This window comes from Aethalodelphis obliquidens, unplaced genomic scaffold (assembly GCF_003676395.1).
Source record: "Aethalodelphis obliquidens isolate GAN/ISIS:26980383/991018 unplaced genomic scaffold, ASM367639v1 scaffold42, whole genome shotgun sequence".
NCBI lineage: Eukaryota > Metazoa > Chordata > Mammalia > Artiodactyla > Delphinidae > Aethalodelphis > Aethalodelphis obliquidens.
In genome coordinates, this window is record NW_020837986.1 from 518447 (window position 1) to 540348 (window position 21902).

A 21902-nucleotide genomic window follows, 5' to 3' on the forward strand; every position below is an offset into this window, starting at 1 on the left:
TGGGGTGGGCGTTAGGTCAGAGAGGGGAGCTGAGGACCAGTGTTCTTGAAGCCACGGCTCTAGAGTTGAGTGAGGAGCCCCCAGTGCTGTGTTTTGGGGAGGTAGAGCAGAAAAGGGCACAGGTGCAGGGCCCCCCGGCTGACCTGGCCTCTCCCGCCTGAGCACGCCAGGCAGAGGGCACGAGGGTGCTGTAGGGGCCGTGATGAACTCATCAGTGCCCCCATGGATCCCTGGGCTTCCCTGGGGGGGCTGCATTGGCCCCAGTGCCTTGCCTCCATGTCTCTCTTTTTGTATTTCTAGACCCTCGACCTTTCTGGCTCCAGGGAGACGCCCTCCTCCATTCTCTTAGGCTCCAACCAAGGCTCTGGTATGTTGCCCCCTGGTGGGCGAATGGTGCTCTCACGGTCCACACGGGCAGAGGGGAGCCATGTCCTCAGGGAGAAGCTGAAGGGTGTAGGGCTGTGATTTTCAAACTGTGGGTCCTTGGGGATCCTTGGGGGTGCCCTGGGCGGGTCAGCGGATCAGGATTTACCTGTACTTGTTTGATTTCTTGGGGTCCCACATCAAAGACCTAGGGTTCCGTTGCTGACCTGGGGTGGCGTAGAAGATGCATTTGGGTTGGGCAGTTCTTCTGCCCTCAGAGAAATGACCACAGGAAATGAAACTGTGAAACTATCCCCGAGGTCCCAATGCCCGCATTTAGTGGATGAGGGTACTTGAGCATTCGGAGGAAAAAAGAAAATTTTTAGGTAGATGATCTTTCTGTAAAACTCTTTCTACTTGAGGGATAACCTGGTAGGCTGTTCTGGGGGATTTTCTGACACTGACTTTTGGTTTTCCCCTTCTGTGCAGTTTGAGCTGTCCTCTTTTCTAGCCCAAAGGGTCTTTCCCCTGCACCCTCCTAAACCAGTTTGAGGGCATTCCAGAAGGGTTCAAAGAAGGTGTCTTCAGTGAGGACAGTTCTGCTTAATTCAAGGTCCTTCAGCTCTAGGATCTTTCTCTCTGCCGGGTCCTTCTCTTCAGCTGAAAACCAAACATTTTCTTTTAGTGCATAGAGGAAGAAGGGATGTCCTTTGTTAGGGTGGCTGGAGAAAGTTTCCTGAAGGGCTGGAAAGTGGGGTTCAGGTTCGGGGTGCACCAGGGGGAGTGACACGAGCTGACTTCACGAACTTGGCATTTAATACGATTAAACCGCCTGTTGAAAAAACTCACTTCTCACTCCCCCTTCAGTCCTCTGGTTACATCTCTGAGAACAAGTTCAGTTTGGTGCTAAGGTATCTTCTTCATCCCTTTGATTTCTTCTTCTTTTTTTTGTTTTTTGATATCTGTCTTTTTAACTTCAGCAGCATGGCGCCCACCTAGAACTTTCTACTACAGTTTGGTTTTCATTATGTTGATTTGTAGAGCTGTCTTCTATGTATGGCAGGTATTATTGCTTTCCTGCTTTTTGGTGATGATATAAGAGTTTCTGTTTGACTTAAGTTGAAAATGAGTTTAAAATAACAGCACGAACTGAGTGGACGTGTCACAATTGCAAAGGTGGAGTGAGAAGGGCTCAAGGTGGAAATACTGCTGCAGACAGGGGGTGCTGTTGAGGTTTTGGAGCAGCGAAGTGGTACGATCCATGTGGGAAGATTAACGGGCCTTGGGAAGATGAGTGATGCCCTGGGAGTATGGAATCTGTTGGGACAGGGAAGCTTGCGTGCAGGAAGGTGGTTGGGAGATGCATCGTACCTCAGTTCCGAGGTGGATGAGATGTTACCTAGCCCAGGGCTTGGCAGACTTTCTGTAAAGGACCAGAGAGTAAATTTTTTTTTTTTTTTTTTTTGCGGTACGCAGGCCTCTCACTGCTGTGGCCTCTCCCGTTGCGGAGCGCAGACCACAGATGACACACAAAGAGATGGGTGGGCCTGTGCTCCCGTGAACCTGTACTTGGAAAAACAGGCACTGGCCTGGATTTGGCCCACGGGCCGTTGTTGGCTGACCTCCCCATCCTTCTTGACCTGAAGCACCCTGGTGTCCGAGGGGGTAGAAAGGGGAGTTGGAGAGAGGGAGCCAGGAGCCTGGAAGACGCTGGTGACTTGGCGCCGGGGTGGGGGAGTGGGGAGAATATCGTCCCGAGGAGGCTAATGATGAGATGGGGGAAAGCAGGGAGGGAGGGAAAGGTCCCACATTGTCAGCAGCTGGAGGAAAAAACATTTTCAGGCAGTGCTGCCGTGTTACTTTGGAGTGTGGGCCGAAGGGAACCGAGCGGGAGGTCACTGGAGGCCAGGTCAGGACAGCGAGCTCCAGACTTCTCACTTTCCCCTGTTTACTCACCAAGGCACCCTGGGTGACGGTTGGCGGCAGAGCAGACAGACTGGCTGGTTTTCTGATTCCTCTTACGTCTAATGGTTTCTGCTAGCGCTCACTGCTTGCTGACAGCGTAGATGGAATCTTGTGGAGGAACGTGGGCTTTACAAAGGTTTACAAACACTGAGGTTTCTGAGCTCTTTATAGACTTCTGGAACTAGGCTGGTTAAGATGAGGGTCTAGTCGGGAGGGAGGAAGGTTTAGTAGGGGGTAGGAGCTGCCTCGAGGTGGGCGTGGGCTTTTCCTGTTCACTTGTCTCTTCATTTTAAGATTGTAAAGCAATGCACGCATATCCAGTTGACCCTTGAAGGGGTTTCAACTGCACGGGTCCACGTATACGTGGATCTTTTCCCATAGTCAGCACGGTTCTACACGATCTGTGGTTCGTTGAATCCGTGGATTTGGAGATGGAGGGCCGACCATGAGACTTAAATGTCCACGGGATTTAGTATCTGTGGTGGGTCCTGGAACCAATCCCTTGTGCGATCCCTGACACCAAGGGATGACTATAGTTAGAGAAAATAAAACTGTACTGGGAAAAACAGTTCCCACTCTCAGTCTCCATGGCTGTCTTTGGGTACATCTGGCACTTAACCTCCTTATTTGTAAATAACGTGTTTCCCCATACTTCTATTGCTGGACTTTATCTAGACGTTGCTTGTTGACTTCTGGCTTCAAAAGATGAGAATTGGGGTCTTTTATCACCTCTCTACTCGCCCTCCTCCCAAACTACTTATGTCACTGTTTGATGTGCCTGTGGGTTACCTTGGTCAAGTAAAGCACTTGCTCCTTAGTTCTTGTTCTGTCAGCTGGGGACGGTATCTCTTGCCCCCTCTCTTGGTGTCCACCACCTCCCTCACCTCTCCTACCCCTGTCATATCCAGACTTACTTGCCATCTTTCCACTTTGACTCTCCCGTCACCAAGGTGGAGGACATGTGCGTCTCTCGTGTAACTTCAGTTGGGTCTTCTCGCTTTCGGCTGTTGGTTGAGGCTAAAAAATTGACGTAGGATAATCTGTGTTTCCATCGTTCTGATCGTGCCATTTGTTGCAGATGTGCACTGCGGTTACATTTCCACCTTTGTATATAGCCTTGCTTTTCCCTGGAGTTTCTGTTTTGTTTTGTTTTTTTCTTTTTAATGTTTCCTTTATCATACCTTCAATGATTTCCCCCAAATTCTTCACTAGGACAGTTATTTTATTGAGACACTTTTCCTATCACACATTTTAGACTCTTTCCATCTCAGATATTATTTGTTGGTGTCCTTCCGTCATGGCTGGGGAGTGGCCCACTGATACCTCATCTGTAGCCTCTTCCTCAGTCCTTCTCACCACATGCACCTCCGTCGCCCTCTCTTCCCTGTTCTGTCATCAGCCTTGGCAGTAGATGAGTGATTACCTGCCCTGAAGAATCTGGATTCCTTGGGTGGAACTTTCCACCTAAATTGTGGTGCTGGTGCCTCCCTTTACCCTGGCTGAATTAAGCTCTTGGCAGAGCTAGTGGTTCCTAGAATTTTGCTTTCAAAATTCTGCGAATTTATGGCTTTACGTAGTTGCTTTTATGTCATTGTACGCCATATTTCCCACCTGTAATGCCGTGCTGTGTCCCGTGATCCTGTTCATGGTTTAATATACATTTTTAAAAGCCTTAGTCTCCTGTGAATGCGTTAAGTTGGAAAATGGGGACATCAACAAAGCAGCCACCCAGCGCTAAGACCAGTATAGCCTGTTGCTGAGCAGAGTAGCGAGGCCTTGGGGTTGTGCGGATCTGAGCCCCCTACCAGACTCTGAGGCTGCCTGTGCTATCTCTTCAGTTAGCAACAGGTGTGACAAGCAACCCGCCTCTGTCCCAACCAGCACAGACCACCAGCCGCACCCCAGCTACCCAGCCCAGAAGTGTAAGTATGACCCCGCCTCACGGAAGCTGCCGGGGAGCTTTTCCCGGCGCTCGGAAGGCTCGTTTTGTGTGTGTCTGTGTGTGTTTTTCTTTGTGGGCGTGTCTACTCCTGTTCTCCTGAGTGATGGGGTCTTGCTTTGCCTTGTTTCTTCTTAGCTTTGCCTCTGGTGGCCATCGGAAACCCCAGTAGGAAAAGAGGGTTTTTTTGGGCCACGCCGCTCAGCTTGTGGGATCTTAGCTCCCCGACCAGGGATCGAACCCACACCCTCGGCAATGAAAGCGTGGAGTCCTAACCACTGGACTGTCAGGGAAGTCCCCGGTCTGGCTTCTTGAAGGGGCCTCATCCTCGCTCTTTCCAGAAAGGGTCCTAGACTAACACCCATTGTCCTCTGCAGTGATGGGTCGAATCAGCCACGGCCCCATGTCCGGTCCGTGGGAGGAGTCAGGCTCTGCAGTTACTCAGGTGGCCAGCCTCGCTCTGGGATGCAGCTTCTGTGCTGAGCTCAGCCCTGCTCCCGTTTCTTCTAAGTGGCCCAGCTGGTCTCCGCCTTCAGCAGAGCTGGGGAGACTCGGTGTGACTTGATTGCATTGTTGTAGGATTTTCTCCTTGTGGTGATAACCAGCTGTATCACTGACCTTCCAGAGAACTACGGTGTAGGCATCACGAGTAGGGAAGAACGCTTAAGAAGCGGTGGATTCAGGTTCCGTAAGACAGCTCCACCCTGGCGCCCCTCTGCCCCCACCCGCCTCTGCCCACCACAATACAATACTGCCCCCTTCTGGTCACCGATGCAAGCGACTAAGAAGAGTTCTCTCCTGAATGAATATGTTACTTGGGAGCTCCTTTGATCATTCTCTTCACTACTTATCTTGCAGAAACAGACCTCAGGACCACGTACATGCCTGCCGTATCACCAGAAAGGTCACCCCCTAGGCGATGATACGGTCCCTTGTTCCCTCACTCCAATTCTGTCTCTGAGCTTGACAGCCGACTTCTCTCAATCAAATATTCTCACCCCACCTCAAGAAAAAAGTTTTGTCCCAGTCTGTCTGAACTGGGTAAATGATCTAAGATATGATGGGGTCTTAGTGATGTGCTGGTGGGTCTCTTAGAGTCAGCCGTCCCGCTGAGCCTGCAGGCTGGGGCCGTCACAGTGGGACGGACACCTCACTTGGCTCTTCCTTCAGTGTCCTCGTATCTTACTCAGCCACGATGCAGCTCCTTGTGGCGCACGTGTCCTTGAAGCTCCCGTAGGTCTTACTCTGGTTCTTGCATCCTTCAGTGACCCTTAAGCTTGTCCTTACTGGGAGCCAGTCGGTCTTCACCATTAAGCCCAGCTGGGCTTAACCATTCTGGTCCTCACTCCTCTGCTTCGGGTGGTTTGGTTCTAAGTCTGTTTTTCAAGTTGCCTATACACTGATGAAAGAAACTCCATTAACAGAAGTAAGTAGATCGAATGCCAAATTTCAGTGCCTTTTTTAGTGGCCAAGGTAGGACACAAGGGCATGGGGTGCTTGGTGTGTGGTCGTGTAGGAGGGGTGCCTGGTCCTAGGTGCCACACAAGAAGTACCTTCCTCGATAACTTAGTACCTGTCCCCACTCACCTTGATTCTCTCGAGCATGATTCCCTCCTGTTTTTCCAATCAGCTCTTGTTAAATCCTAAAAAAACAAGTTCTGCCCGTGTACGCCACAGACCCGCAAATCCAGGGCGGTAAATGATGGCAGGATTTTGACCGTGTGTGTTGTGTGGAGTCGGGCGGGGAAGGTGGTACCAGGAAGCAGGTGCAGATCACACACAGGGATGGTTCTCATTCACTGGAAGTGGGCAGGAATGCTAAAAACCTGCCTTCCGGTTGACTTCCCCCCAACCCAGACCATTCCCGGAGCAGTAAGTCCAGTTGCTGGAGCGGCAGCGATGAGAAACGGGGATCGGCACGCTCTGAGCACAACGCCAGCACCAGTTCGAAGAGCCTCATCCCGAAAGAGTCTCGGCTGGACACCTTCTGGGACTAGGGACACGTTGGGGCACAAGTCACCCATCCCATGGAGGAAAAAAAAACCGGACACCAGGAAAACCGGAAACAGCAAAGAAATGTGAGACAGGAGAATCGCCACCCTCAGACTGGAGGATTCCAACCATTCAGACTTGGTCTTTGCACCTGGCACGGAGGGCAGCCCACACTACGTCACGTCCAGCATTAGCCTTGACAGAGGAGTGTTCCACCCACGTGAAACCTGTGCTTTAGATGTAAATAATGTACAATTTGTGGATGTCATTGAGCCTAGAGTACCTTCCCCTTTTTATATTTGTATTGACTTTAACTTATAAAAAAAAAAAGAGAGAGGGAAAAACAATTAAAAAAAAAGAAACACACCCAACAACAAAAGGAATGTTTGAATGTTGGAGAAGGGATGGTCAGCCAGCCCACCTGTCACAGTGGTATGGAGAGGGCGTGGGGATCACCGTGGCCCACAGGTCCTCATCCTGGGATGCCCAGGGGAAAGTGAGCCGTTTCCATTCTTATGTCTGTACACGGCACATTGGGATCAGGAGTTTCCGGCACAGATTCGGTGCTGTCGTGGGCACGTCACATCCAACCATTGGCCCTTTTCAAATGCTGTGTTATCATGTTTTAAAAGACAAGCTCTCTGGACCAGAAGGACATGTGGAGGAGCTCGTTTATTTTATGTGATTTCCATGATGACTCTACTCCTATAAAAGGGAAAAAAAAAAACCAATGTCCTTGTTTACAGAATATCAACTAGAAACAAGCCCTGCTCAGCTCAGTTGCAGAAGGGAAGAACTTAGAGAGCGTTCAAGTCAGAAGCTCTGAAACAGATCTTTTCTTTGCTTTGTGGTTCCTTTAAAGACACTCACACCCACCTGGTAAGAGACGGGCCGTGCTTTGCGGAAGTGAGAAGTCAAAGGCGAGACGCACGCGGAGGACATTTCAGTCTGGGATGAAGCATGTATGTATTATTTATGTTTTTATGTCAGCATGAAACAAAGGCAGTGTGAGAAGACGCAGGACACCGCCGTGCTGTCTGTTACACTACGTATGCTGTAGTACCATTTTGTATGTTGTGTAAAACAAGAAGCATTGAACAAAGCAAAAAGGTGATGTATGTATATGAGAAAAATTAATTGTACGATATCATTCCAGTACCTTCTGTTGTACATTTTAGTCTCGTTTCCTTTCTCTTCATTGTTGATAAGAGGATGCGAACTGTACAGTTTCCAGCTAGTTACCCATATTAGAGAAGAAATAAAAAGAGAGTATTAGAAGAAAACAGGAGAGAAAGAACATTTGTGAATTGCAGTTGTCAAAAAAAAAAAATAGCCTAGCTGGCCTTATTTGTGAAGCATAATTGCTTTTAGCATATGGAAGTATTTTTTCACATTTTCTTTGTATAAAATTTGTATTAAACTTAAATATCTTTTTTGATGATGGTGTTTCTTTGTGACTGAGCCAGTGGACTCACACGGTATGCTCTTTTGGGTTCCCCCACCCCCCAATTTTTTCAGATTCTTCACCTTTTTTTAATTAAACTGTTTTGGAAAAATGGCTTGGTCGTCCTCGATGCAGTTTTCCATTTGGTCAGGATGGCCGTGTCACGTTTGCCCGACCAGACACAGGGGACGGGGCCGTGAGAGGTTGGGGACAACAGCTCCATGGGTGGCGGGCACATTATAAATAAGGGCCCCTCGTGGTGCTTTCCTGGGAAGTCCAGTTCCTGGGAATTTACTGACAGAGATGTAGAACAGAAGGGAAATCCTGGGTCAGTCTTGGAAAAACAGTGGCAGGGGAGTGAATTGCCTTTCCGTGGCCAGGATGGGGGCCTGAGCTCCTAGGAGTTCCGTGGGCAGCGTGGGGCCTTGTCTCTGCCCAGGCACACCCTGGTCATTTCATCTTCATGTGTCACAAAATTAGATTTTTTTTTTCCAACCATTTAAACATGTAAACACTTCTCAGCCCTCCTCAAGGCTGGACAAAAGCAGGGCAGGGACTGGATTTGGCCCGCAGGCCGTCCCTGACTGGTGCTGTGAAAGGAACAAAGTGGGACTGGTTTAGAGAGGACCTTACAACAACTTCTTTGTTCCTCTTTGTGGGTGTGGGAACCTGTCGTGTGGAAGGAGACAGCATGTGTCACAGCCCCCCGTCAATGGATATTCAGCGTGTCTGCAGACACTGGCCATGGCAGACAGACCTGCAGGTCCCTCGGGGGTGAGTCATGAGCTACGTGAGGGGACCCGTGGGAGTCCACCCAGGCAGCTGCATCCGGGGCTCTGGTGCGTGGCCAGGTAAGAGGGGAAGGGCTTGGAGGTTCCAGACAGGGCAGCGGGGCCTTCTCCCTCTGACTTGAGTCTGGGTGGAGTGTTTTCAGGGCCCCGTGGCTCTGAGTCTAGGAATGAGGAGAAGGGGGACACCATGCTCTCTGCCGTGGTCCTTGCTGCTTCCTCTCAGCGATGGCCAGGCACGGGGCTGGTGGGTCTAAGGGCTACTTTTAACGCAGTTGGGCACTATCGCCGCCTGGTGGCCTCCTTGCAGAACTGCAGTCCCCAGAGCCAGAGTCGGACCAAGGGGGACTGGTGGAGGTTCATTGCGGCAACAGCTCTGTCCTGAGCATCTGTGTGAGCCAAGCACTGGGGACACAGCCTCTGGCCTCATTCATCCGACATTCTCACTGGGAAGCAGTCAGATATGCATATGATGGAATCCTAGGTAGAATAGACTCACTGAAGATAAATAGGCAGGGTACGGAGGGGAGGTAGATGGTATTGATTGAGGATGGCTTCTCGAAGGAGCTGCCCTTTGAGCTGAAATGTAAACGTGGTGGGGACTGAGCATGATGTCTAGGGCAGCGCTTTAGTAACACTGGCTGAATGTTAGCAGTGCCTGGGAAGATTTATTTATTTATTTTTGAAATATTTATTTATTTGGCCGCGTCGGGTCTTAGTTGCGGCAGGCGGGCTCCTCTTTGCGGTGCGCGGGCTTCTCTCTAGTTGTAGCGCACGGGCTTCAGAGCTTGCGGGCTCAGTAGCTGTGGTGTGCGGGCTTAGTTGCCCCGCGGCATGTGGGATCTTAGTTCCTCGACCAGGGATACGAACTCACATCCCCTGCATGGGGAGGTGGATTCTTAACCACTGGACCACCAGGGAAGTCCCCACCTGGGCAGATTTAAAACAGCAAAGCAGACACCACCCTCCTTCCCCAAGTAATGACATCTGACTCTCGGAGGTGGGGCTTTGTAAAGCTCCTCAGGTGATTCCTATGGGCAGCCAGAGCTCAGAGCCTCTAACCTGGTTGGAAGAACATTCCAGGTAGAAGGAAAAGCAAATATAAAAGGCTTGAGGTGGGGCTGGCATCTTCCAGGAAGAGGAGGAAGACGAGTGAGGCCAGAATGAGGGATTCAGTGTGGAGGTGGGGCTGATGAGATCAGAGAGGGAAGAGAAGTCAGGGCTTGAATTATGATCCGAAGGAGATGGGAAGCCAGGGTGGTTGTTTTTTTTTTAACAGCTTTAGAGAGAGAATTCATATACCATAAATCTGTCTATTTAAAGTATATAATTCAATGATTTTTGGTATATTACATTATTTTTATTAAAAATTGTGGCAAAATATATGTAACAGAATTTGCTCTTTTAACCATTTTTAAGTGTACGATTTAAGTGTAGTCAGGGTTCTGTTTCCAACATATAAATGTTTTCTAAACTTCAGCATTCACAGGCCCCCTTCACATCAGGGTACATCAGGAACACCACCTATATTATTGCTCATTTTCTTTAATCCAGCAAGACAAAGGTCACTCATATTCCTTCCAGCATCACCGGTGTGGGTATGTCCCACATGCTGAGCTGTGTGCTGGGGGATTGCTCTGTGCTGGAATCTTTTGGTCTTCATAACTCCACTGAGGCAGGCACTAATCATAGTCCCACTTTCCAGATGAGGAAATTGACCTGCCCAAGGTCACACAACAGGTCAGTCAGTGCCAGAGCCAGGATTCAAATCAGTCTGCCTGACTTACAACTCAGTGCAGTGGTCCCTCAGAAGACGCTGCCCCAGTGTCTGTGGCACTGTGGTAAGTTTACAAAACGCCTCTCCCTGACTCCACTGCCCATGGGGTGGGTATTGTTTTGTTCTTTGTCTAGGTTGGGAAACGGAGACTTGATGGTTAAGTGAATTTAGAGGTGAGTCAGGTTTTTGGTTGCAAACAACAGAGTGCACTCTAGGTAGTTTGAGCAGGAAAGGAATTTATTAAAGGATGTTAAGTGACTTGCACATCTTTGGAAGGGAGGGCTGGAGAGACAGCCATGAACAATATATAAATTACATTGCAGGACCTTCATGTCACTGTCACTGGGCCCAGACACTGAAACTCTCACTAGTGACACTGGTTATGTTCCTTCCGCCTCCTGCTAGATTGAATTGAATTCCATGCATCAGAATCCACATTCATTGCTTTCACCTGTAGGTGTATCTGAATTGGCTAAGCTTAGGTTTCACGTGGGTGTATCTGATTGAGTCTAAGTACCATCTGGATGTATTTGATTGGTTGAGCCTGGGTACAATTTGGGTGTATCTGATTGGTTGAGCCTAGGTCACATGCTTACAGTCTAACTGCAAGGGAAGCTGGGAAAGTGAGTTTCAGGCTGCTTCTGGTCCAGAGTCTTAAGGTGGGAAACTGTCCGAACAAAAGGCCTTGAGTTGACAAAAGTGTTGACGAGCACCCACTGAGGAACTGTCCGAAGTCTCTTATCAGGTCAGTTTTCGAGAGCAGAATTCAACCAGCTAGTTAAAGCAGAAGGGTTTAGTAAGCCAACTGGTCCGTACTCAGCTGTGTCAACTTGGCTAGGCTGGGACTACGTTTCCCAGAATCCCTATCTTTGAAGGGTTCCAAGTTGGAATTGACCGAAAGAGCAACTCGGGTGAGAGTTTGAAGGCGGAAAGGAAGCAACGCCTTCTACTCTTGCAAGGTCGCTGCGGTTTGGTGTGGTGACAGATAGCTGCAGGTGTGCCAGCAGGCTTCAGCGTGTCCTTCGGCTGCATCCAGCTCTTCCTCCTGACTCCTGGGCATCAGCACCTCGCCTGTCCCTGGACATTTGGCTGCAGAGGTAATGGTTCCCCATCGATTTCTCTACTAGTACCCCTCTGCAGCCTCACTTTGGCGGCTAGACAGACCCCGCGGCCTCTCAGATGGCCCAGTTCGTGGCTCCAGAAGTCCCTTTTCAGACCTCACTTCTGTACCTCCTCCCACAGTTAACGCGTAAGGTCTTACTCTCGGAATAAACTACCCCAAGGACGTGGGCCGGATCCTGATGGCGTGTGACTGACACGTTATGAGTATTTACAGCATCACAGGGAGGGCTGAAGGAGCCACACTGCAGGACTGGGCTCCACGGGAACCACTGCTGCCCCAGGAACAGGAGGCATCACTGCTGAGTCAGCTTCTGGGGCCAGACCCACGGCCGCTTTGCCGTGGTTTAAACCTGCAGCCTGGTGCCCCATGCCCAGCCCTTTCAACTCTCTTAACTCAGCAGAAGTCCAGGTGTGTTGTGGACACAGCTGATTGGTAGGCCCTTAAACGCGCAGACCCCTGGCTGCAAGGCAGTCTCGGAAATTGAATTTTCAGCTTTCCAGCCTCTTCAGGAAGGTAAGCAGCGGGAGGAATGGTTGGGTGTTGAAAAAGCGAGTTTTCACCCAGAGATGTGCCTGGGGATCAAACCCTTGGCTTTGCCATCTGGCCCAGGGCTTTCCCTACCCAGGGCTCTCTTTTCAGGGCGTGATGTTAATGGGAAACCGTTGCCTCCTTGGCCCAGCAGATAATCCAAGGCCAGGTCACTTGGGTACCGGACAACTTGTTAACACAATCAAGTACTGACCTCAGTTCACCTTGGTGAACTGAAGGAGGAGAAGGAAACTTCCATTGATTCAGCATCTTTCACACTCCTGTTCGTTTATGTACATGGCACCCTAATAACCTGCATTTTGCAGCTGAGGATATCAGGCCCAGAGAGACTGAGGAAGCTGCCTGAAGTCACACAGCTAGTTAGTGGCAGCAGTGGGGCTTGAGCTGTCTGTTGACCAAAAAATGCCTGCTCCTAACCATTACCATATATTTGGTTTTTTGGGCTGTGCAGCATAGCATGCAGGAATCTTGATTCCCTGACCAGGGATCGAACCTGGGCCCCCTGCCGTGGAAGTGCGGAGTCATAATCACTGGGTTGCCAGGGAAGTCCCTGTATATTTGTTAATATTGGAGAAGCTTTTGTAGAAAAGCCACTTACTCACTCTTTCTTTCGTTCTTAATTAGGCATCTTTTCTTGGCTAAGCAGTGTCAGGTGCTGGGAATACAACTGTGGACCAAACAGACAGAGGTAGATAAAGGGTAGTGGTTAAGATGGGGGTTACAAACTCTGCTTCCTGGACAAGTCAGGGAATAGAAATCAGTGAAACAGGTTGGGAATAAAGTTGACATAGACATGTTTTCTTTGTATTTAAATATGTGAGAAGACATTTGTGTATCTATTTTTTCCCCCTTGAAACATGTTGGTTCCTTGGTTTAGTTTTTGTTTTTCCTTCTTTGATAGAAAAATATTTCTCCACTATGAAAAAAGCAGCTGGCATGTGTGATGATAAATGACAACTGACGCTTGGCCTCGGTGTCAGGGACACAACAGGGCATGGTGGAGACTGGCAGATGGGCGAGCCTGGAGAGCAGCTCAAAGGGGCACCTGCGGGTGAGGCTCTTGCTGATCACGTGTACATGCAGGCCCCATGTTGCCAGATTGCTCTTTTTTTTTTTTTTTTTTAGGGGGACGTTGAAAATTTAGATTTTGAGTTACATCTCCCAAGTTCTATATAGTTTGATCAAATTTTGAGAACATATTGATAATCAAACTTATCTGTGCGGTGGATCTGGCGTGCGAGCTGCCAGTTTGCATCTCGTACTGAAGAGCCTTAATTTAGGAGTCAGAGATCCTGGGTTGGAGTCTGAACTCTGCCAGCCTTCTGGCTGTGAGGTCATAGGCAAGCCACAACACTCTGGGCCTCAGTTTCCCCCTTCTGTAAAATGGGACTTCTGCAAACAACATGGTTTGCCGGGCCTTTTTCTAAACCAGTATTTTCCAAACAGTGGGTCATGGAATTGATTGAGTGGATTGTGACACACATCATTTAAAACAAAAACAGCACAGAATGGAAAATAAGAAAAAAAAAAAAAGACAATAAGAGGACGTATCATAGTATTATGGGTCAGCATTGCTTTGTGAAACATCTTAGTTATACACACACAATATACATACACCTGTATTTATATGCACACACATGTATCTATGTTAGACTGGGTCTCAATATAATATGCATTTCTTATTGTGGAGTGACCAAAAAAGTGGCTTTCAAACAAAAGGCGTTGTTCATGTCTGAATGCATTCAGTGCTGGCAACCAATCTGTGAGGTGGGTTCTCTTGTCACCCCCATTTTACAGCTGAGAAAGCTGAGGTTCAGAGAGGTGAAGTTCCTACAAACAGTAAAGGAAGAGCTGGGATTTGACCCCAGGTCCATGTCTTAACCACCTGCTCTCCCTCCTCTCCAGACAGCACCTGGCATGGCTGTAAGGATGAAAGGAGCTAATGCAGGTCAAGGGCTTAGCCCGGTGCCTGGGACACAGTAGGCGTTTAATAAATGTTAGAAGCCGGGCTTGTGTGTGCAGCTCCCCATTCAGCCACACCAGGTGGTCAGTAGGATCCAAGGGCCGAGAGAGGGGAGGGCTGGGCTTCTGCGGTCCTGATGCCGTGGAGTGGGGAGGCAGCAAGAAGGGCAAAGAGACACCCCCTCCCCTGCAACCAGAGTTCACCAAATACTCATTTTTGGCCAAATACTTATGGTTGAATTTTAAAATTAGTATTTGGCCGGAGCTGGCTTATCTCCCATCCTTGAATGAACTTCTGGATATAAAAAGAAATCCCAACATTTTGTCCAACAGTTTAAACTATTATGACAATGGTACTGTGAACCATTAGAGCAGCTGACTTTTAAAGTTGGGCTGAGTGTGGGAAGAAGTGCTTCCTGGCCCTGTGGTTGCTGATGGCTCTGAGGCCACCATGCTGCTCTCTACTGGGAGCCCCATGGTGGCTGCAGCCGGTCAATTAATCCTTAACTCTTGGGCCTGAACACATCGTCGATGGCGCTGCAATTTCAGAGAAGCAAGCCCTGAAGCAAGGGCTCAGTCCGAAGGAGATGCTTCCGGAATCCTTGCAGTGTTGTTTCCAGGCATGACTTCAGGTGGCACCTGCGGGCAGCTTGGGCCAGCGGAGTGGTCGCACTGCCCTCTGGTGGTCATTGGTAAGCATAGCTTCTCGGGTGCTGAGCTGGCATCATCACGGGGGCTGACAGCGCTGGGGGGAGAATGGACGGGTGCTCTCAACTCAAATTGTCCTTTACCCAGAATGAACTATCAATCCAGGCAACATCCTAGAAGCGTCTCAAAATCATTGTGAGTGAAGAAACCAGGCTGCATTCTGTATGGACCCGTTTATAGGAACTTGTAGATCTGGGTGACAGAATTCAGAGTGGTGGAAGGCTGGTAGAGGCTGGGAAGGACCATGGGGGCCCTTTTGGGCACCTGGAGACGTCGTCCATCCTGATCTGGGGGGTGGTTACCCAAGTGTAATCATGTGTAAAAACACATCACGATGCACACTTGAGCTTGGTGCAGTAAAATGTGTGTAGGTTATAAAATGAGAAAATACCTTCAAGTTCACGAGAAATCCCATGACCAGTTTTGTGTTTTTGGCCACACCATGCGTCATGAGGGACCTTAGTTCCCTGACCAGGGATCGAACCCGTGCCCCCTGCAGTGGAAGCGCGGACTCGTAACCACTGGTCCTCCAGGGAAGCCCCTGATCGGATATGCCTTGCCTCTATCCTCCCCCCTCTAAATCATTCCCCACGCAGCAGCCAGGGTGATTTTTAAAAATATAAGCCAGATTATGCCCTCCTCCTGCTTGAAACTCTCTGGTGTCTTCTCGCTGGATTTGGAATAAAATCCAAACTCCAATGAAATCAAAAGTCCACAGCCAAAGGGGTCCAACCAGATCTGGCCTGGCATTGACCTGGCCTTTGTCCTCCAGCCACTCCGGCCTTTCTTTCCGCCCAGCTCGGAAGTTTTGCTTGCCTGGAAATTCTCCCTGGAATGCTTTCCCTGGCTTTTCTCATCATCCAGGTCTGAGCTCAGGTGTCCCCTCCTCAGAGGTGACCAGACTGTCCATTGTGCCCCCGTGCTGTTCCGATTGCACCGCAACACCCCAGTGTCTCCTTCTGGACTCAGCCAGTGTCTGGGGAGGAAAGCAGCCCTCACCGTTGACAGAACACTGCCTCGCTGTGTATTGTGAAAGCCAAAATCTCACTCAAGAAGAAGACCCTCTGTGTTTACCCCTGGAGGAGCCCAGGGGCCAGTTGTGGACCCTGAATGTTTCACCGGATGGATACTGTGATCTCGTTCCAAAGGATGTTCTCAGGATCCCCTTTGAAGTTGGCTTACTTAGGCCTCCAAGGCCCACCTTCCCCTCCCCACTGAGGGTCCCATGGCCCCATCTCTCTCGACCTCTGGGCGGCTTTTGGAAGGGAACTTGGGTTGTGGCTCAGGCAGGAGAGCAAGCCTGTGACCTCGGGTTCATGAGAGTTGGGATGCTTCTGTGTGTTTTCACCTCTGCTTCCAGAAGCCGAGAAGAGCGCCTGGTAAGTGGGCTTCATCCGGCAGAGTAGAGGAATGGATGTAGCACAGCTGCCCTGAAACATGATAGAGTCCCTGACTTGGACCACTGAGACCCTGCTTTTGGCAATGGTGGCTCAGTGGGGGTGAGGCTTCCTGGGATGGAGCGAGAACGAGGTCGCCTGATTTCCAGAACAGTCTTCCTCAGCCTTTGCACCAGCACCATGAGGCACAGAGTGAAAGGGTGAGTGTTGTCGTTTGGGGGAAACTGCCTAGAAACAGGCCCCCAAGGGAAATGGGCTATTGACAGAGAAGTCTCCAGAACTGACACCTGACCTTCAAGATGTTCTTACGGTAATCCATTCGCAAAGTTCAATATATGAATAAGGCACTCTCCTACTTGTCATCCATGTGTCTGATAGCCCCCTGAGGGTCACTGTTTTGTTGTCCCATATATCCTTCCAAAGTTTCTTGCAAATATTTCTTATTTTTTCTCCCTTTTCACACAAAAGGTGGCATGCAACACACCCGGTTCTACAATTGTTCTTAACTTAGTGATATATTTAGATCTTTACAAATTGATCCATAGGGACTGGTCTTGTTCTTTTTTATGGCTGCATAATATTCCATCATGTATATTTCCATTTAATCAGTCCACTACTGATGGATATTTGGGTTGTTTTCATTCTTTGCTGTTAGAAACAGTGTTGTAGAAAATAACTCTGTGCAGAATTTTCATACTTACGTAAATATATCTGTAGATAGAGTCTCAGAAGTGGAATTGCTGGGTCAAACTTACAAATTGGATAAACGTTGCCAACTTTCCCTCCTTAGGATTTGTACCAAGTTCAGCTTCCACAAGCAATGCATGAAGCCGCACAGCTCCACCAGTACTGTGAGTCATAAAACTTTCAAATTTTTGTCAATCTGATGAAAAAAATGGTATCGATGTATTTGCATTTCTCTTATTATGAGTAAGGTTGAGCATCTTTTTATAAGTTTAGGAATCAGTTATATTTTGAAAAATATATAAAATGCCTGTTCATGGCCTTTGACAATTTTTTATTTGGTTGTTGGCCTATTTATTTCTAAGAGCTCTTTATATATTACAGGGATTAACTCTTGCTCTTGTCTGTGATTTGAATTTCAATTTGGCTTTTGTCTCTACTTATGTTTTTTAATAATGTTTCTTTAAGGTGGTCAAATTTATCAAATTTTTTTTGCAAGGACAATGTCTTATTCAAATTTGTGTCTGTTGTGCCTGGGACACTGCTGGTGCCTTGTAGATGCTCAATGAATATCTGATGGAAAAAAATGCCTGGTCTAGTTGGTAACATGAGTGATTGATTTCCTGAGTAGAAATATGAGCCCATGTGATATGATACTACTACTTACTAATAACATTATTTACTGTGTGCTATATAAAGTTGAGATGCTTTTGGCTGTAAGTAACTAAGGAGGAACCAACTCAAAATATTTAAACCATAAGGACATTTTAAACTCACATAATAAATTTAACCTATCTTTCCTAAAGTTATCCTTTTAAGAATTAAGCAATACTTTATCAATGGAATCTTTGTTGAATCATTCCTGCCACAGCTTCTGTTCCAAGCATATGGATTATTGCCTACAAATGAAGCCAAATTAGAGGAAACAGAATCCAGGGATAGAGAGAAAGAGACCAAATTAAAAAAAATTTAAAGACATCTCGAATTCTGCATTTGGGGTGGTGGTGGTGATGGGATCTGAGATCACACATTCCTGAACCTTTCAGTCAAGTAAGCCAAAGACTTCTGTTTTTTAAGCTCCTTTGATTGTATTTGTGTCCTTTTTTTTTTTTTCGTGGTACGCGGGCCTCTCACTGTTGTGGCCTCTCCCGTTGCGGAGCACAGGCTCCGGATGAGCAGGCTCAGCGGCCATGGCTCACGGGCCCAGCCGCTCCGCGGCATGTGGGATCCTCCCGGACCGGGGCACGAACCCGTGTCCCCTGCATCGGCAGGCGGACTCTCAACCGCTGCGCCACCAGGGAAGCCCTGTATTTGTGTCCTTTGCAATTGGAAAAAATCACAATGGTAGCTCTCTGACTTCCAAATCCCTTGACAGGCAAATGCCTTCAGCCCCAGAGGTTGACCTGAAGACTTCTTTGGTTCTCTATCCTGCTGAGCTGGCCAGGAAGTTCTGGAGTCAATGTTCAGACTTCTGGGAGGCCAAGAGTTTTTCTTTGGGAGTGACGCCATAGTCCAGTTACTCTACTTCTAAGAATGTTCTAGAGAGCTGCAAGATACTGCTGGGGAAACTGTGAAGGAAAGCAGCCTGGGACCACTGAATCTTAGCTGTCCATCTATCCATGCATGCATGCATGCATGCATCTGTCTTCCATCCATCCATCCATCCATCCATCATCCAACATACATGAATTGCTATCTCTGTTACAGACTGAGAAAGACACTGTCCATGCCCACTGGCAGCTCTGAGTCATCTAGAATTCAGAGTAAAACACCTTGCAGACTGTGGACTGTCAGCACCAGCCTTTGACAGTTGGTCATCACAACAGAGAAGTAGTTGACCGCCTAGGCAGTTAATTTCAGGATTAAGGGGCAGGTCTGTTTCACCCCAAGCCTCTTCCTGTGTGGATGGCTGAGAGTCTGCTATTTAGTGCCTCGAATGGAAACCTATTAAAATAAAATTTCTTTTTTATAGGTAATTTACTCTTTATTAAACTCTAAACAGAATTTTTTTTGAATTTTATTTTTTTATACAGCAGGTTCTTATTAGTTATCGATTTTATACATATTAGTGTATACATGTCAATCCCAATCTCCCAATTCATCCCCCCACAACCTCCCGCCACTTTCCCCCCTTGGTGTCCATACATTTGTTCTCTACATCTGTGTCTCAATTTCTGCCCTGCAAACCGGTTCATCTGTACTGTTTTTCTAGGTTCCACATATATGCGTTAATATACGACATTTGTTTTTCTCTTTCTGACTTACTTCACTCTGTATGACAGTCTCTAGATCCATCCACGTCTGTACAAATGACTCAATTTGGTTCCTTTTTATGGCTGAGTAACATTCCATTGTATATATGTACCACATCTTCTTTATCCATTCATCTGTCGATGGGCATTTAGGTTGCTTCCATGACCTGGCTATTGTAAGTAGTGCTGCAGTGAACATTGGGGTGCATGTGTCTTTTTGAATTATGGTTTTCTCTGGGTATATGCCCAGTAGTGGGATTGCTGGGTCATAGAGTAATTCTATTTTTAGTTTTTTAAGGAACCTCCATACTGTTCTCCATAGTGGCTGTATCAATTTACATTCCCACCAACAGTGCAAGAGGGTTCCCTTTTCTCCACACCCTCCCTCTACAGCATTTGTTGTTTGTAGATTTTCTGATGATGCCCTTTCTAACTGGTGTGAGGTGATAACCTCATTGTAGTTTTGATTTGCATTTCTCTAATAATTAGTGATGTTGAGCAGCTTTTCATGTGCTTCTTGGCTATCTGTATGTCTTCTTTGGAGAAGTGTCTATTTAGGTCTTCTGCCCATTTTTGGATTGGGTTTTTTTTTTTTTAATATTGAGCTGCATGAGCTGTTTATATATTTTGGACATTAATCCTTTGTCCATTGATTCGTTTGCAAATATTTTCTCCCATTCTGAGGGTTGTCTTTTCATCTTGTTTGTAGTTTCGTTTGCTGTGCAAAAGCTTTTAAGTTTCATTAGGTCCCATTCCTTTATTTTTGTTTTTATTTCCATTACTCTAGGAGGTGGATCAAAAAAGATCTTGCAGTGATTTATGTCAGAGTGTTCTTCCTATGTTTTCCTCTAAGACTTTTATAGTGTCCGGTCTTACATTTAGGTCTCTAATCCATTTTGAATTTATTTTTGTGTATGGTGTTAGGGAGTGTTCTAATTTCATTCTTTTACATGTAGCTGTTCAGTTTTCCCAGCACCACTTATTGAAGACACTGTCTTTTCTCCATTGTATATCCTTGCCTCCTTTGTCATAGATTAGTTGATCATAGTTGCGTGGGTTTATCTCTGGGCTTTCTATCCTGTTCCATTGATCTATATCTCTGTTTTTGTGCCAGTACCATATTGTCTTGATTACTGTAGCTTTGTAGTGTAGTCTGAAGTCAGTGAGTCTGATTCCTCCAGCTCCGTGTTTTTCCCTCAAGACTACTTTGGCTATTCGGGGTCTTTTGTGCCTCCATACAAATTTTAAGATTTTTTGTTCTAGTTCTGTAAAAAATGCCATTGGTAATTTGATAGGGCTTGCATTAAATCTGTAGATTGCTTTGGGTGGTTTAGTCATTTTCACAATATTGATTCTTCCAAGCCAAGAACATGTTATATCTCTCCATCTGTTTGTATCATCTTTAATTTCTTTCATCAGTGCAGTGTCTTATAGTTTTCTGCATACAGGTCTTTTGTCTCCCTAGGTAGGTTTATTCCTAGGTATTTTATTCTTTTTGTTGCAGTGGTAAATGGGAGTGTTTCCTTAATTTCTCTTTCAGATTTTTCATCATTAGTGTATAGGAATGCGAGAAATTTATGTGCATGAATTTTGTATCCTGCAGCTTTACCAAATTCATTGATTAGCTCTAGTAGTTTTCTGGTGGCATCTTTAGGATTCTCTATGTGTAGTATCATGTCATCTGCAAACAGTGACAGTTTTACTTCTTCTTTTCCAATTTGTATTCCTTTTATTTCTTTTTCTTCTCTGATTGCCGTGGCTAGGACTCCTAAAACTATGTTGAATAATAGTGGTGAGAGTGGACATCCTAGTCTTGTTCCTGATCTTAGAGGAAGTGCTTTCAGTTTTTCACCATTGAGAATGATGTTTGCTGTGGGTTTGTTGTATATGGCCTTTATTATTTTGAGGTAGGTTCCCTCTATGCCCACTTTCTGGAGAGTTTTTATCATAAATGGGTGTTGAATTTTGTCCAAAGCTTTTTCTGCATCTATTAAGATGATCATATGGTTTTTATTCTTCAATTTGTTAATATGGTGTATCACATTGATTGATTTGTGTATATTGAAGAATCCTTGCATCCCTGGGTTAAATCCCACTTGATCATGGTGTATGATCCTTTTAATGTGTTGTTGGATTCCGTTTGCTAGTATTTTATTGAGGATTTTTGCATCTATCTTCATCAGTGATATTGGTCTGTAATTTTCTTTTTTGGTGGTATCTTTTTCTGGTTTTGGTATCAGGGTGATGGTGGCCTCATAGAATGAGTTTGGGAGTGTTCCTTCCTCTGCAATATTTTGGAAGACTTTGAGAAGGATGGGTGTTAGCGCTTCTCTAAATGTTTGATAGAATTCACCTGTGAAGCCATCTGGTCCTAGACTTTTGTTTGTTGGAAGATTTTTAGTCACAGCTTCAATTTCATCACTTGTGATTGGTCTATTCATATTTTCTATTTCTTTTTGGTTCAGTCTTGTAAGGTTATACCTTTGTAAGAATTTGTCCGTTTCTTCCAGGTTGTCCATTTTATTGGCATAGAGTTGCTTGTAGTAGTCTCTTAGGATGCTTTGTATTTCTGTGGTGTCTGTTGCAACTTCTCCTTTTTCATTTCAAATTTTACTGATTTGAGTCCTCTCCCTCTTTTTCGTGATGAGTCTGTCTAATGGTTTATCAATTTTGTTTATCTTCTCAAAAAACCAGCTTTTAGTTTTATTGATCTTTGCTATTGTTTTCTTTGTTTCTATTTCATTTATTTCTGCTCTGCTCTTTATGATTTCTTTCCTTCTTCTAACTTTGGGTTTTGTTCGTTCTTCTTTCTCTAGTTCCTTTAGGTGTAAGTTTAGATTGTTTGTTTGAGGTTTTTCTTGTTTCTTGATGTAGGCTTGTAGAGCTATAAACTTCCCTCTTAGAACTGCTTTTGCTGCATCCCATAGGTTTTGGATCGTTGTGTTTTCATTGTCATTTG

At 46.7% G+C, this 21902-nt stretch overlaps 1 protein-coding gene across 29 annotated transcripts in view; it reads left to right on the top strand.

The window, feature by feature from the left end:
• ZMYND8 (zinc finger MYND-type containing 8) overlaps positions 1-7818 on the top strand; it is a 126112-nt gene extending 118294 nt beyond the window's left edge. For 15 of the 29 annotated variants that reach the window (XM_027078114.1, XM_027078110.1, XM_027078131.1 and 12 more), the window contains 3 exons: positions 301-367; positions 4167-4250; positions 6125-7818. In XM_027078114.1, the coding sequence (XP_026933915.1) occupies positions 301-367; positions 4167-4250; positions 6125-6264 (291 nt within the window). In that variant the 3' untranslated portion in view covers positions 6265-7818. Of the gene's footprint in view, positions 1-300; positions 368-4166; positions 4251-5125 lie in introns of all 29 variants that reach the window. The other 14 variants (XM_027078125.1, XM_027078121.1, XM_027078120.1 and 11 more) reach the window with 3 other exon arrangements.
• Positions 7819-21902: the final 14084 nt, after the last annotated feature.